Genomic DNA, 17,037 nt, shown 5'->3' with positions numbered 1-17,037 from the left:
TTCCTACTTAATACAAAAACAGGTTGTTTAGTACTTAGTTGATGAAGATGCTGTCTAGTTTGCATTGTCTGATTCCCTACACGATGGAATATTTTTTTATATATTAAAACATTTGAATAGCAAACAAATAAAAATACACATATGGCATTCCTATATTAGGTGAAAATGTCTACATATTGTAAATTCTAACATGAGCTCTCACCACATCAGGAAATGACACCGCTAATAAATTATTCTTTCAAAGGAACACTCAGGGCACCAATATAACTAACGCATTTCATAGTTTTTGGACCTATTACGCTGTATTTTTTTGCATGCTCAAATCGTTAAAGCATGCATTAAAAAAAAAAGTTTTGAGACTGCTGCCGCTTTAGCCACACCCCCTCACTCCAGAAAAAAGACTTCCCGATCAAATGTACGTACACATCTCAGCCACTGACCGTACTGAATGATCTGAACTACAAAACAACCAGCATTAAAAGGAGAAGACACCCAGGGACACACATAGTAAGAATACCACTGCCTCTTTATGGTTTCTCTGACAGTCTGCAACAAGGTTGTGTTTTTGGGGCCGAGACGGTGTGCATACATTTGATAATGAGGTCATTCTGCATAACGAGGCAGGTTTATGTTGCAGCATTCTGTAAAACTGTTTTGTGTGTGTGCAAAAACTATTAAGATTTAAGCATGCAAACATATCGAGCACGTTGAGGCTAAAATCAAATGCATTAAAGTAGTACTGGTTCCAGGAATGTCACTTTAACTTATAAGGTAACTGCTGTTACCTTATAGCCAATGGCTCCCATTAAACAAATGTAAATGATGATATCCGGTACAAGACCATTACTAAACTAAAAAAAGGCAGCCATTAAGGACCCATGGAGTATAATGAGAACACCAACAGGGTTATTCACTAAATTGTGAATTTCATATTTGAGGCCTACATAGACAAAACTGGACAAATACTCCAATTCAGCTGTGGCCTTAAATTTGAAATTCATTTTGAATCTTGCCAGAATTAACTATCATACTGTACATATTACCCCTAACAGACACGTACGTTTAATTCATAGTTTACCAGCCATATAGTAGTTTTTTGTTGTTGTTGTTTTGTACCACAATTTAATCAAAGCACTGCAATTCGTACACAATGTACCTATTAACATATATACTGGTTTTATCCCCTTCTCAAGTACTCTCTTTGCATTAAAAGTGGAGAAGTCTACTAACAGGCCTCTGCTTGGTCAGCAGCTGGCTCTGGTTGGTTAGTCATCTCTTAAACCACTACTTAGTTATCAGACAATAGACAGTATTAAAAGGTTTCCTTGGTAGAGTTCCTGTGCCAGGACACATAGTACAATCTATTCCTCAGCTCACCACTTGAAGATTTTCAGATATTTATTCCAGTATCACACACAAAAGTGGTCACATAGCACTGTCTGGTGCCTTTATTGATAAAGAGGTTAAATAGATATGGCCGTGTCCACCTTGGATTAATCATAAGACTTGATGCTAGCACTGTGAATACATCACATGATTTGACTCTCCTTTAGATGCTTGTATGGTACTCTAGCTTAACGATGGCTTGAGAAAGGCACCAGAGCCTGCCAACCAACTGACTTTTGTGTTTTATGGATAAATAAAGCTTGACATAAAAAAAACAATTCAAGTGGTGGGATGAGGAACCTTTATTTCAAGCAGGGAGTGTGAAACTGCAAGTGTTACTGTCATTCAAAATAAATATTAAAGATCGAAACACCAGAAGGGGTATTTATTTACAAAAAAGGACATAAAGATGGAATACAGTTAAAAAAAAAAAAGTGTAATTTCTTCAAGATATTCATTTTAAAAATGGAAAATAATTTAGTTTGGATTATGTGCTGAATAAGTCCAGGCTGGCTCCAAGAACAGATGGATACATGTTTGTAAAAGCCTTTTTCCAAGATTTGCGGCCCAAACAGGTAATGACTTTGAAATGAGTTTGTGTTTTGTTGTTTTTTTTTAAACTGCAACTCTTCAGACTTGTTTAATGAAGAAAGCATGTATGATGACAGAAAATGAGACCTACGTCAGGAGAGCTTAATTCTCAGTCCTTGGCAAAGAGATTCTCGCTCAGGTGAGATTAGGAGGTGCCCACAGGGACACAATCCATGCTATTTGTTGGCACTCCAAACATCTCCAAGTACATGTCCCAGCTCATGATCAAGGTTATACATTACTGAATAAAAAAAAAAAATACAGTGTTCTATAAAGCCTTCGAACAATGATCACGAGAGAGCCTCGCTTTCACCAGCATGTGACTGTTGCGCAAGCACAAAACAGAGTACTCCTCACTGATTCTTTCCCCCCTGTAGATTGTCACATGACCAGTCAGCAACGAGTATTTCAATCATCTGGCACTTGCCGAGACACCCATAATGCAACAGTGCCTTCCCATTTACATACCACCCCTTAAAAACATCCTAACCAGCTTGATCTTGAACCCACATTAATAATTTAAAAAGTAAGAAAAACAAGAAAGGAGCAGTTATATAAACTGGGACAGATTTCAGCTTTAAAGTAAAAACCCGCACTTGAAAATCGGAATACCAAAAAAGGTTAAAATGCAGTTATATAGAATTCCTTGCCCGTCCATTACATTCTGAATGAGGATGACAGTTTTGTTATGGTTCCCTGATGGTGGGAGTCTTGGCGGAGGGGTTTTGGCTCTGCCTTGTGCTAGGTTTGCTGCGAGGAATCATGCAGTTAGTCGATTTTCACCGCGGCATAGATCTTTCGGATAAACATGTAAGCGGCGTAGAAGCCAATGGTCCCGGTGAGCAGCCAGAACGATAAGACCATCAGCGCCGTGTAACCAAAGTACAAAAGGGACGGAATAAACTCAACTATATCCAACTGCAAAGACAAAGAGGATTAGACTAGTAACAGGTAAAGTACATAGTATTGCTGTTGACAAAACCACGGAGCAGGGATTTGTACCTTATTCACAAAGTAGAAAATGGCGTAAATCAAAACATAAAATGCGGATCCGCCAGACACGAGGAACGTTCTCCACCACCAACGATAATCCTGCAAAGTCAATTACAACACATCAGTGAAATCTCATTCCTTTCAAATCCTGATTTAGTTACAATTAAGGACAGCACACGTGTCCATAGAATCCTGATGATTAAAAATGATGATTAAAATAAATGATTCAGGAATATACAGCTGATCACTCACACTGCCTACAAGAGTCTGCATTGAATTTTAAATGAAAGTATTAATTCAATAGATACAGTAAGCTCACTAATTATTATTCTTTGAGAGGTTTCTGGTTGTTTCTTTTGATCTTTACTGTCCCTTAGCAACATACAGCTCCCCTCAATACAGAATACCATATCCTTTCACAGGAGTATGTTTACGGAGAGGAGGCATTCTGCATCCCTTTCTGTTTTTCTTGAATGACTCAGCTACAGTCAATGACAGTCCGTTCCCTTTTCAATACGTGCCTGTCACCAGTCCCCCTGGCCATTTTGCACAAGTAGAGATTTCCTGTCTGTCTTTCTGATCACATTAACTGTAATCACTCGATAAAGCCAGCCCAACCAGATTCACAATACTCACCTCCGCACACAGCTGGAAGTACACCATGACAATGCTGATTTGAGAACAAGACACTACGAGGATGATAAATACCAGAAACAGGAATCCAAACAGATAGTAGAACTGGTTCTCCCAAATGGCCTAAACAACAACAAAAAATAATTATATATATATATATATATATATATAAATAAATAAAAGAGGTTATCAGGAAGCAATGCATTGATCACGTATGTGAGTGAAGGAGAGGATAGTAGTTGACGAGACGGCGTGATGATGCAAAGCAAGGAATCTCCACGTGAAAAATTGATTTACTTTTACTAGAATAGATGGAGTGAAAACTACCCATAAACAAGCAAATCTGAAACTTACACTGAAAATAAAGAACAGTTCAATGAACATTGCTCCAAACGGCAAGATTCCAGCCATCAGGATCCTACATGGAAACAAAATGACACCTGTTTTAGACATTGTACAGGTCCATACAACACACACAGCTTACCGTGCAAAACACACAATTCAGACAAAGTTAGAATACATCACTGCTGGGAACAAACAAAAGTAGAACATGACCTTGTGATCCGTTCGATTATTCGATTATTCGATTATTCGATGACTCACCCCACAAACCGTTTCATATACCAGCGTTGCTCTGGGATCTGCCTCGGGATCTGGTTTGTCCGGACGGGATTATCATAAGGCTGCTTGCGGAACCCAAAGTAATAACCGAGATACACCAGGGGTAAGGAAATCCCAAACCACATGCACAGCAAGGCCAGCATTGTAGGGAACGGCACCTGGGGGGAGGGAGAAACAAGTTGGCACGCAGCACAGGGTCACATACCACATTATAGGAGTTTGTTTTTGTTTTCTTTTAAAGATTCTTTATTTTCATTTTGCAAGGTAAAAACAGTTTTACAGAATAGAAAGGGTAAAAGTTAGGTAGTAACAGTATGAAAAAACAATTTGTTCATGAGAAAGTTTGGCACAGTACGTTCTATATTTGTTGGGTGGTTATACCATTGGTTTGTGTGTCGGCTTAGGGTGAGGTTCTCTGGGTAAGATTGTATGCTGTGTAACTTGTGTTCGGGTCCCTTGCGGAGAGGTTGGGTCTGAATGGGGCGTCGTGCCCCGGGTTGTGTGCGGAGTCGACATTGAGTGTTCGTTGGCTTGAGGTTACAGTATAGTTTGCGGGTTTTGTGTGCCTGAGGGGAAGCTATGAGGGTGATCGTGAGGGGAGGGGTGTTGCTGCCCTCCTGGGGTAACCCACGGTTCCCGTTTGGGTGGTTGGAGTGGGGTGTAGGGCTTATGTCGGTCGTCGTTGTCAAGTGTGGTGATTGACCGATGGAGTGTGAGTCTTGGCTTATTGTCCTGTTACCATGGGATGGCAACATTGTTCTCTAGCCATGGGTCCCAGATTTTATGAAAGGAGTTTGGGGTATCATGTATTTGTGCTGTTAGTTTGTCCATGTCTATGATAGGAGTTTGTTTTAAATGCAGTACTTACTGCTCCAGATGAATGCTTCCCCCAAATGAAACAGTTCAGGATGAAGCAGATTCCAAACACCACTCCGGGGTAAAGCATCGCAGTCTGAAATTACAAGGAGTCTCGTTAAACTGCTCCCATCAGCCCTTCAAATCCACAATTACCCATTAGAAATGCAAAAAATAAACCTCTCGTTAACACTGAAATATAACGAATCACCTCTGTCAACGTCTTATCTCAGCAGTTAAGATTATTTTACTCCGAACCCCCAGACTTACACAAAATGCTCCTTTGCGCCATCGGTGACCTTTTAGTGTCCGATAGAGCCTTCCAGCAAAAAAACCACCAAACACTCTGCAAAGACAAGAGCAGAATATGATTTGTAGGAGACAGGCAGGAAAACAGCCCAAACCAAAAACACGAAGGATATCCTCACCCCATGAACATGAAGAGGAAGCAAGCCGTGGTCATCAGAGCTCCTCTACTGGATGGTGACAGCATACCCAGCATGGCCACAACTGCAGACAGTTATTAAGAACGCGTGTTCAGATTATAAAACTATTTACACTTACATCACAAGTGTGCTTTTTAAAATACAAAAATCTATCTATTTAAAACCACTAACAACTTGCTGCTGTCAGAGAGAGATTGGTTTTCAATATTGAACCGTAGCAGACACCACGGTGTATTCACATCCTATCCCCATGCACTGGCACAAAAGCTATGTTTGTTTTCAATATTTTGTATTCTAGAACCGTTGTGGAATATAATCTTCCGGAGCTGCTCACTTCGGATATGCAGTTTCTGTACATTTGAATGAGTCTATATTTAAATTCACAGACAGGTTATAGTCAACTGAACGGAGACTTTTTTTAAAACCAAGTTTACTACAAAAAAAAAAAAAAAACACTCACATATGACAATAAGGACCATGCAGAAGAGCTGAATGCCAGACCCAAGGAGTGAGCTAAGGATCATGGGATACTGGGGGGGTCGGAACACATCCCCATGCACTAGTTTCCAGCCAGATTCTTCCATTGTATCTTCCTGAAGGGGGAAACCAAGCAGACAGTAAGTGAAGTAGGGGTTTGTGCAAACAGGCAACAAGCACAGCCATAGTGTCAGTGGTACCACGCACAATGTCATCCTCCTTGTTGTAGTTTGCAATGTCCTTCCTCAGAGTTCGGATAATGATCATGCTCAGAATACCTGGGAAACAGAACACATGATTACGGTCCATTTCTATCAGAACTCCCTCAGACCTGAGTAATCAACCACTTCCGCTGCATACCTGAAAGGAAGAACACAACAACCACAGAATTGATGATGGAGAACCAGTGAATCTGAACATCGCTCATGGTAAGGTAGATGTCCCAGCGGGAGGCCCATTTAATGTCACTTTCCTGCAGAGAGATCAATAGAGTGGTTTTAAGCACCGATAGGATTACCCACAAGCCCCTGAGCCCAATGTAACACAAACTGGATGCAGGGTTACCTTCCACTGCACAGAGTATGTGAAGAGCAGCCTGTTTTCCTTGGCGGGGTCGATCTCCTGGGGGACAGAGTTGGAGCTTTCAGGAACCATGCAAGACCCATCCTCCGTACCTTTCAGATCTACAGGAGATGGTGAACAAAGTCAAATTAGCCAGAAAGCAGAACCTTTCATTGTAACCCTTGTGTTACTGGATAAGTGAAGGAGCATATTCAAATTATTTGGCTGCACTAATTCCATGATCAAAGATATCTCTAGCCAGGGTTTAACATTTCCAGCAACCCTCTTGGCATGCAGTAATAGAGCTCAGCAAGTGTGCCACTCTCCCTCCCCCTCCCCCCCCTTACATTCAGTTAGGCACGCTCCATACACCTTTACCATGAAGTGAAAGAACATTTTTTTACATTTAGTGAGACACAAAGGTGTTCTTACCCCACAGTACAAATATCTCTCCCTGCTGACTCATGGCAAGGTGCAAACAATAGGATGCAGTATTATCACTCCTGTATAATGTCCCACTGCTCTCCATAAGGAATGGCTTTATGGTGGAGATAAACACAGACTCCATAACGTGAACTGTGCACATTTAGTCAACCCCCTTCTCTGGAATCTTTAAATATTTGGGCTCAGTATAGGTCTCAGAGACCCATCATTAGCGGACTGTAAAACCTATACCGTTTATTTTAAAGGAGCTACAGACAACTGATTTTTTTTGTGCAATCTTGGTGACTTATCCTATACCCATACAACCTCCAGCAGGCTGCTCACCCACCTCTAGAACAGACAAACCCACTTTAAGTCATACTTCTATATCCCCCAGTTCTGGCTTCCAGTCCTCTTTAATGTTGTGTATACGTATATTTTTCAAGACACTGATCTCATGGTGTTCCAGCCTGCTTGCTCCAAAACACATGGTTACTCGCCAAAGTAAGAATTTAAAGCGATTTTCAAATTCAAGGTAAAAAACAGCCGATCTGGAAACACTCGCTGATTTACGTTGTGCTCCAAGATCAGCTACTTTGAATTCTCACTTCGGTAATAACGCTGCTAGAATACCCGATTTTCTTCAGCCCCATTACCTTCCATTCTGATGCTCTGAGGAATGACTTCAAATCTCACGACCCTGAAAGTGGGTTCCTGATTTTCCTCCACCACTTCTCGATGATAATGTAAAAAGAAGGACAGGTGATTGTGCAGGTAGAACTGCAAGAGAAAAAATAAATACACACAAAACAAATTACTACAAATAATCTTTACTCTGGAAATCAATCATTTCTTAGAATTCCATCAGTTTTTGAGATGATGGCTGCCTTGGTCACTGGTGTGATAATTTAGCTAGAGCCAATGGCAGGCAGAGTAAAACCCACACAGTATTTTGCCAGGAAATTCACATTGAAATTGAACGTTATCACACTTAAATGTAATCATTGTCTTTGGGAAGCAGTCTAAGCACTAAACCAGTTAAAGCACACTGTAGTGGTTATGGTGGCATTATTAAAAGTCACTTATCTGGGTCCCCCAGGCATGCTCAGTCAACTTCACAAGTATTGTTAAGTGTAGGTTCCCCCTCAGCATAAGCAGATTAATTTTGTCTGTTTTCAACGCAATTCATTTGAGAGCACACGCTATGTAGAGGTCATAGTTATCCTCTAGCGAGGACACGTCGTGTTTTGTCAGGTATATAGAAATGAAGTGACTTGCAATGAAACCAGTGTGTTGGGAGGAAGGATATTCTAGTGGACTGGTTGCATCATTTCACTTTTAATTGCATTTACGCTGTTGATGATAGTAAGGTTCATCCAAGAACCATAAACACTTGTATTACTGCAAAAGGCATGGGGTTCAGCCCACGTTTGAGTGTAGCTTACAACAGCAGCGATTTGTAAAAAGAATTGCTGCCACTTTAACACAGCCTGAAATTCTTGGCTTTGTGTTGCCAAATTGTAAATTCCGTTCTGATTATGTGTGCAGGAAGAGCTCTCTATCCTGCCGCGGGCTGCAGATATGCAATTCACAGCTTCCCTGGTCTTTAAATGAGCACTTTAATTAGCATTTGCAATCATGGTACTATAATGTGATGATTGGAACGGTTCTTTGGGGATGAACTACTTCTTGGTAATCCACTGTCCAGGAAGAGTTTATGGGATAAGATCAGTCATCGGCAGATTAGAACAAGAGGCTCCTGATTGGAGCATCTACTCTTCTATGTACAGTATCTCACAAAAGTGAGTACCGTATAAGACGACTTTTTAACCCATGAAAACCTTGTCAAAAGGGGTGGGGGGTCGTCTTATACGCCGGGTGCAGGCACTGCAGCCTCCTGAGTGCTCTATAGAGAGCCTCAGGCAGCTGCAGCACTGCCGGTCTCCTCACCTCCCCTTCACTGTGTAGCGTGGCCGAGCTCCTCTCCCTCCTGTCAGTCCGGCCAGGTACCGCGCGGTACAGGAGATTCAGTTTCCTGCTCCCGGCCGGACTGACAGGAAGTGCACACTGAGTGCTCACTTCTTTTCATTCCGGCCGGGAACAGGAAACTGAATCTCCTGTACCGTGCGGTACCCGGCCGGACTGACAGGAGGAAGAGGAGCTCGGCCACGCTACACAGGGAAGGGGAGGTGAGGAGAACATAGGAAGGGTTGGGGATGGGGATTAAAAAGAACATGGGGAGAAGAGTGGGAAGAACACGGGGGAGAAGAGTGGGAAGAACACGGGGGAGAAGAGTGGGAAGAACACGGGGGAGAAGAGTGGGAAGAACACGGGGGAGAAGAGTGGGAAGAACACGGGGGAGAAGAGTGGGAAGAACACGGGGGAGAAGAGTGGGAAGAACACGGGGGAGAAGAGTGGGAAGAACACGGGGGAGAAGAGTGGGAAGAACACGGGGGGGGGAGTGGGAAGAACACGGGGGGGGAGTGAGAAGAACACGGGGGGGGGAGTGAGAAGAACACGGGGGGGGGGGGAGTGAGAAGAACACGGGGGGGGGGGAGTGAGAAGAACACGGGGGGGGGGAGTGAGAAGAACACGGGGGGGGGGAGTGAGAAGAACACGGGGGGAGTGAGAAGAACACGGGGGGAGTGAGAAGAACACGGGGGGAGTGAGAAGAACACGGGGGGAGTGAGAAGAACACGGGGGGAGTGAGAAGAACACGGGGGGAGTGAGAAGAACACGGGGGGAGTGAGAAGAACACGGGGGGAGTGAGAAGAACACGGGGGGGGGAGTGAGAAGAACACGGGGGGGGAGTGAGAAGAACACGGGGGGGGAGTGAGAAGAACACGGGGGGGAGTGAGAAGAACACGGGGGGGGAGTGAGAAGAACACGGGGGGGGAGTGAGAAGAACACGGGGGGGGAGTGAGAAGAACACGGGGGGGGAGTGAGAAGAACACGGGGGGGAGTGAGAAGAACACGGGGGGGAGTGAGAAGAACACGGGGGGAGTGAGAAGAACACGGGGGGAGTGAGAAGAACACGGGGGGAGTGAGAAGAACACGGGGGGAGTGAGAAGAACACGGGGGGGAGTGAGAAGAACACGGGGGGGAGTGAGAAGAACACGGGGGGGGGGAGTGAGAAGAACACGGGGGGGGGGGAGTGAGAAGAACACGGGGGGGGAGTGAGAAGAACACGGGGGGGGAGTGAGAAGAACACGGGGGGGGAGTGAGAAGAACACGGGGGGGAGTGAGAAGAACACGGGGGGGAGTGAGAAGAACACGGGGGGGAGTGAGAAGAACACGGGGGGGAGTGAGAAGAACACGGGGGGGAGTGAGAAGAACACGGGGGGGGAGTGAGAAGAACACGGGGGGGAGTGAGAAGAACACGGGGGGGAGTGAGAAGAACACGGGGGGGGAGTGAGAAGAACACGGGGGGGGGAGTGAGAAGAACACGGGGGGGGAGTGAGAAGAACACGGGGGGGGGAGTGAGAAGAACACGGGGGGGGAGTGAGAAGAACACGGGGGGGGAGTGAGAAGAACACGGGGGGGGAGTGAGAAGAACACGGGGGGGGGAGTGAGAAGAACACGGGGGGGGGAGTGAGAAGAACACGGGGGGGGAGTGAGAAGAACACGGGGGGGAGTGAGAAGAACACGGGGGGGAGTGAGAAGAACACGGGGGGGAGTGAGAAGAACACGGGGGGAGTGAGAAGAACACGGGGGGGAGTGAGAAGAACACGGGGGGGAGTGAGAAGAACACGGGGGGGAGTGAGAAGAACACGGGGGGGAGTGAGAAGAACACGGGGGGGAGTGAGAAGAACACGGGGGGGAGTGAGAAGAACACGGGGGGGAGTGAGAAGAACACGGGGGGAGTGAGAAGAACACGGGGGGAGTGAGAAGAACACGGGGGGAGTGAGAAGAACACGGGGGGAGTGAGAAGAACACGGGGGGGAGTGAGAAGAACACGGGGGAGTGAGAAGAACACGGGAGAGTGAGAAGAACACGGGAGAGTGAGAAGAACACGGGGGGGGGGGAGTGAGAAGAACACGGGGGGGAGTGAGAACACGGGGGGGCGTGGAGAAGGGGAGATGAGAACACAGGGAGGGGGGTGAGTAGAACACAGGGAGGGGGGGAGGTGAGGAGAAGGGGAGATGAGGAAAACACAGGGGGGGTGAGAAGAGACTGGTAGGGGAGGGTGGGGGGGAGAGGAAAGACCACTAAGGGGCAGGGGAGAGCTCTAAGGGACGGAAGAGAGAGCTCTATAAGACAGGGAGCTCTTTCACACTACGCGCGCACACACAGAATGCATCTCTATACATACACAGAAACACAATGCATCCCTACACACAGAGAAACACAAAATGCATCCATTACACACACACACACACACACACACACACACACACACACAATGCAACCCTTACACAAAGACAATGCATCCTTTGCACACATACACAGAAACGGCGAGTATATCCCAAACTCTATATTTTAACTGGAAAAGTTGGGGGTCGTCTTATACGCCGGAAAATACGGTAAACCCCTCACATTTTTGTAAAAATTTATTATATATCTTTTCATGTGACAACACTGAAGAAATTACACTCTGTTATACAGGCTGTGCACTTACTACTTTACATTGTAGCAATGTAAATTTGCTAACCCCTCAAAATAACTCAACACACAGCCACTAATGTCTAAACCGTTGGCAACAAAAGTGAGTACACCCCTAAGTGAAAATGTCCAAATTGGGCCCAAAGTGTCGATATTTTGTGTGGCTACCATTATTTTCCAGCACTACCATGGGCATGGAGTTCACCAGAGCTTCACAGGTTGCCACTGGAGTGCTCTTCCACTCCTCCATGACATCACAGAGCTGGTGGATGTTAGAGACCTTGCGCTCCTCCACCTTCCATTTGAGGATGCCCCACAGATGCTCAATAGGGTTTAGGTCTGGAGACATGCTTGGCCAGTCCATCACCTTTACACCTTCAGCTTCTTTAGCAAGGCAGTCGTTGTCTTGGAGGGGTGTTTGGGTTCGTTACCATGTTAAAATACTGCCCTGCGGCACAGTCTCCGAAGGAAGGGGATCATGCTCTGCTTCAGTAGGTCACAGTACATGTTGGCATTCATGGTTCCCTCAATGAATTGTAGCTCCCCAGTGCCGGCAGCACTCATGCAGGCCCAGACCATGACACTCCCACCACCATGCTTGACTGTAGGCAAGACACACTTGTCTTTGTACTCCTCACCTGGTTGCCGTCACACACGCTCAACACCATCTGAACCAAATAAGTTTATCTTGGGCTCAATCAGACCACAGGACATGGTTCCAGTAATCCATGTCCTTAGTCTGCTGGTCTTCAGCAAACTGTTTGCGGGCTTTCTTGTGCATCATCTTTAGAAGAGGCTTCCTTCTGGGACGACAGCCATGCAGACCAATTAGATACCGTGTTCAGCGTATGGTCTTAGCCATGACAGGCTGACCCTCCACCCAGTCAACCTCTGCAGCAATGCTGGCAGCATTCATATGTCTATTTCCCAAAGACAACATCTGGATACGACGCTGAGCACATATACTCAACTTCTTTGGTCGACCAAGGCGAGGCCTGCTCTGAGTGGAACATGTCCTGTGAAACCACTGTGTGGTCTAGCCCAGGGGTGTCCAACCTGCGGCCCCCCAGATGTTGCTGAACTACAACTTCCATGATTCCCTGGCTGTTTCATTGAAAGACTCATGGAAGTTGTAGTTCAGCAACATCTGGGGGGCCGCAGGTTGGACAGGCCTGGTCTAGCCCACCGTGCTGCAGCTCAGTTTCAGGGTCTAGTAATCTTCTTATAGCCTAGGTCATCTTCTAGAGCAACAATTCTTTTTTCCAGATCCTCAGAGAGTTCTTTGAGAGTGCCATGTTGAACTTCCAGTGACCAGTATGAGAGCGATAACACCAAATGTAACATTTCCCCATTCACACCCGAGACCTTGTAACACTAATGAGTCACATGACACTGGGGAGGGAAAATGGCTAATTGGGCCCAATGTGGACATTTACACTTAGGGATGTACTAACTTTTGTTGCCAACTGTTTTAGACATGAATGGCTGTGTGTTGAGTTATTTTGAGGGGGCAGCAGTTACTGTTATACAGGCTTTACACTTAGTACTTTACATTGTAGCAGAGTGTCCTTTCTTCAGTGTTGTCACATGAAACAATAAAATATTTACAAAAATGTGAGGGGTGTACTCACTTTTGTGAGATACTGTATATTTGGAATCCAGACCAAATTCCTATTGGGCCGAGTATCTCTCCCCCCCCCCCCCCCTAACCACAGGAAGCATAAATTAAGGAGTTTCTGAAAGGAGTTCAAGCAGTTCGTATTGCAGCGAGCATGTTAATCTCCCATGTTATAATTAATGTAGGACCCACTGATATTGGAGTACTGTGACGCAGTGGTGGGCTTTCTTCCTCTCTTAGAAGAACACACATTTACTTCAACTAAACATCGGTAGCCATTCAAGATCACTTTGCTGCGTTTGAAAACTAAGGCCTTGCTTTCATTTTGCTGGATACGTTTTTCCAAATGATTTAATATGTTTGGATACACTTTTAAAGTATTTTTTTCACAACATTAAAATATAAAAAATAGATCATATATACAAAATAAATATCAACATAACAAATTATATCAAAATATTAAACATTTAAAATATGGTATATGTTCTTAACAGATTTTCAACCCTAATCCAAAAATATTAAATTATTTGGAAGGTTTAAATCAAGGCCTAAGGGAGTCCATTATGTTATATATTATTGATAAGATCCTGGTATCACTGGAAGGAGGTGATCCTAACTAGCAGGGAGCATATCCGTCTCGGAAAATAATAGGTAAAGACGGACAATGGCACAAGCAAGCAACCATGGAGTGTTCATTGAGAGCAAAACTGAGATGTTGGACTGTAGAATACATTTAAAACTTATTCTGATCAAACACGGTGCTAAAGGTCAAAGTTAGCTCAAATCTGGTCAGGGTGTGACTAGTGATTGGAAAATCATACACCATTTAAAGTTTCCAAGTACCTGAGTTTCCAGAATCAGGAACAGGAAATGTCATTACAACCAGCGTGGAGTAAACCAGGTATTTACCTTGTTGTTGTCTGTAAATCCCAGTCTGTATCCATGCTCAAATGTGACATCTCGCTCTTTCTTCTTGTCGTCATCATCGTGGTTAAGATATAGGTCCAGCCTGGTCGCCACAGGTAGGTTATCCGCAATCCTGGACAGAGGAAGAGGTGAATCAAGGGTCAACGCCTACAGTTTAAATTCATATAAAACCGAGTAAAATGCTAACATAGAACAATAACCTGTGGCCATGGATTTAATAGAGAAATAAAAAAAATGTGTACATCTTGCTTTGTTTTAGTGTTGTCATTCAGTCTCTAATGCTTTCATGAATATTTTTTTTGCACTCCACTATCCAAATACAAAATCAATAAAAATCACTGTTTAGTAGATATACTCCAAATGTATTTTGTATTGATGGTATATCTAAAAACCGCTCGCAAGAGCTGCAGATCTCTTGTCTGCAGCCTTTTGAAGGCCTCCCCTTCTAACCCCGCCCACACTTTCTGTGGCTGTCCAATCACAGACTTCCCAGTGCAGCTCAATGAGAAGTCATTGCAAGACCAGTGCTCTGGGCAATTGCTGACTCTTGAACTCAATGTGCAAAGGAGTTAACCAAACCAGGAAGTAACAGGATATTTTATCTGCTTGAAAAGTCAGTGGAATAACCAGTATAATTTATAAACGAGTGTCAATTTATATTGAAATCTGCAATTTGCAAAAAAAAAAAAAAAAATTTTAAAAAACACACAATTCACATAAACCTTTTCACCAAGCTAAAGTGCTTTAGGGGTCTGGAGTGTCCCTTTAAATATGGAAGCTGTGACCAAGTTCAAATACAAATTGCCCCCAGTTTTTGGACTGTTTGCTAAATCCCACATTACTTGATAGTGTTATGTCAAGGGTGAATATTGTTTTTGGTTGTATGAAGCTTCAGGATACTTCTCCCTGTATGATGAGCTCCAATATAGCCAAACTCGTGTTCTGAATCCCATATTCTGGTTTGCTTACAGCAATATGCAATCTGACAGCAGCCATGCACGTTCATTAGACTGCACACATTAAGTACAGGGAATATGGGGTGTGGGGGTGATTAATACAACTTACAGGTGAACGTAATACTCTTCTCGTATGCGTTCTGCCACCAGCTTGCTGTCCTCTACTTTGAGCAATGTTGGCTTGCTAGGAGAGCCACAAAGAATCTCACACTTCTTATTACTGTTCATAAGAACCTTAAATGGAGTGTTCACAATCCGATCTCCTCTAAGAACCTCACCTACGAGAGCAAGACTTGTGATCACAATCAGAGCATGCAGAAAAAGAGAGGGTGCACAAACAGTGTATTTACAATGAGTCTAGAAGCTTTACTTTATCTTTAACATGATTTTACTTATTTAACTCCATGAGGACAAATGACGGATGATGCTGTAACTTTTTTTTTTTTTTTTAAGGCACGCTATAAGCAGCCAAGACCACTTCATCTCACTGAAGTGGCCTGGGTGCAGTGCCCCGCAATAAGTGGCAGTTTTAGATAAGCGGTCATCTTTATTAAGGCTTCCTCTACCAGGCAGCCACTAGAGGCGCGTCCTACAGTATCACAGAGTTTGAGTCCATGAAATGACGCTGGACGTCATCGCGCTTTGTACGAGTACATTCAGCGTCAAGCAAATATCCCACAGAAAATCACAGATTCAACCTCCCAACCTAAAAATGGCAAAAAGATTTTCATTCACATTATGTAAAATTAAACATTTTTTTCATCCTATATAACTATGTAACATGCACTCAGTATTGATCCATACATACCGAAGGTTGCACAGAACATACAGCTCACATGATGATTAGGTCATAATGTCACTTCCTGAATTTGAAATATAAAATGAGGTTTACTTTTCAAATGACAGTCAAGTGACCTGTATGTGCAGTGCAAGCTTGGGAATTTATTGAGCAATACGGAGTCCATATTATATAGTTCTGTAGGCTGAACAAAGAATTGTGTCCATCAAGTATTGCCTCACATCACCGTTGATCCAAAAGAAGAAAATAAATAAATAAATAAAACTGTTTAAGGCAGTTTTGCAACAAACTCCTCAACCCAGAATGGCAGTCAGATCTCTCCTTGGATTAGGAAGCGGTTACCCAACATATTAAAATTATATCCCTGAATATTATGTTTTTTTGCAATAATTAATCCAGTTGCTGTACTCTGTAATCTGTACTCAGATCAAACCACATCTTCAGCCAGATCAATTCTACATCCTAACTGTTCTTACTGTTAGGAACCCTTTCCTTTGCCTCAGACTAAATCTCCTATTTTTTTCCAGTCTAAATGCGTGAGTTTGTGTCCTAATGTTTACTCCTGCTTATGAATAGATTTCCAGACAATGGTTTGTATTTGCCCCCGAATGGATGTATAAAAATGCCCTTCAAGGCGGGGCCTGACCGCTGAGCTGAACGGACGCAGGCAGCAACAGCTCCTGTGCCAACCGACACTCTAAGCTACATCTGCCAACACGGGCACCTAAATCGGGCACTTGGAAGCTGGATATAGGCAGAGAAAACTGAAACCTACACAAAGATACCTCAAAAGTGGAAATTCCGCTCGGCACCAACATGCGGCCTACTCACACAAGCGGCACGGGAGAGACGGCCGCTCTCCCGCCGTTTCCATACCCAGCTGACGCAATGTAGAGCCCTCGTTCCCCCCCCTATGGACCGGCGGGGGTCATCCCGGTCCACACCACACTGGGCCACAAGGTACTACAAACTTCTGCGACCACTAGCGTCCCGCACCTTGAGACCAAGATGGCGGATGCTGACCACGCTCCTGGGCCTGCTCTCACCCAGCCTCTTCAAGCGCGACGTGTGAGTGGGACCCCCCACGCAGACCGCATAGCAGCAGCCTTCGACCACAGCGGTGGGCCAAAATGCCACAGATGCGAGCAG

General features: G+C 44.4%; 1 protein-coding gene across 1 annotated transcript in view; it reads right to left on the bottom strand.

Moving 5' to 3' along the window:
* Positions 1 to 1,670: 1,670 nt before the first annotated feature.
* TM9SF4 (transmembrane 9 superfamily member 4) overlaps positions 1,671 to 17,037 on the bottom strand; it is a 34,843-nt gene continuing 19,476 nt past the window's right edge. The window contains exons 4-18 of the mRNA XM_063459524.1: positions 15,199 to 15,367; positions 14,116 to 14,245; positions 7,643 to 7,766; positions 6,567 to 6,685; positions 6,363 to 6,474; positions 6,210 to 6,280; positions 5,986 to 6,118; positions 5,508 to 5,589; positions 5,350 to 5,425; positions 5,093 to 5,176; positions 4,207 to 4,382; positions 3,958 to 4,021; positions 3,607 to 3,726; positions 2,980 to 3,069; positions 1,671 to 2,895 (exon numbers count right to left, since the gene is read on the bottom strand). Coding sequence (XP_063315594.1) covers positions 2,746 to 2,895; positions 2,980 to 3,069; positions 3,607 to 3,726; positions 3,958 to 4,021; positions 4,207 to 4,382; positions 5,093 to 5,176; positions 5,350 to 5,425; positions 5,508 to 5,589; positions 5,986 to 6,118; positions 6,210 to 6,280; positions 6,363 to 6,474; positions 6,567 to 6,685; positions 7,643 to 7,766; positions 14,116 to 14,245; positions 15,199 to 15,367 — 1,700 coding nt within the window. The 3' untranslated portion in view covers positions 1,671 to 2,745. The remainder of the gene's footprint in view (positions 2,896 to 2,979; positions 3,070 to 3,606; positions 3,727 to 3,957; positions 4,022 to 4,206; positions 4,383 to 5,092; positions 5,177 to 5,349; positions 5,426 to 5,507; positions 5,590 to 5,985; positions 6,119 to 6,209; positions 6,281 to 6,362; positions 6,475 to 6,566; positions 6,686 to 7,642; positions 7,767 to 14,115; positions 14,246 to 15,198; positions 15,368 to 17,037) is intronic.

The sequence above is a fragment of the Pelobates fuscus genome, chromosome 6 (assembly GCF_036172605.1).
Source record: "Pelobates fuscus isolate aPelFus1 chromosome 6, aPelFus1.pri, whole genome shotgun sequence".
NCBI lineage: Eukaryota > Metazoa > Chordata > Amphibia > Anura > Pelobatidae > Pelobates > Pelobates fuscus.
Note: the sequence above shows the minus strand (reverse complement) of the source record. Positions and strands in the feature narration are given on the sequence as shown.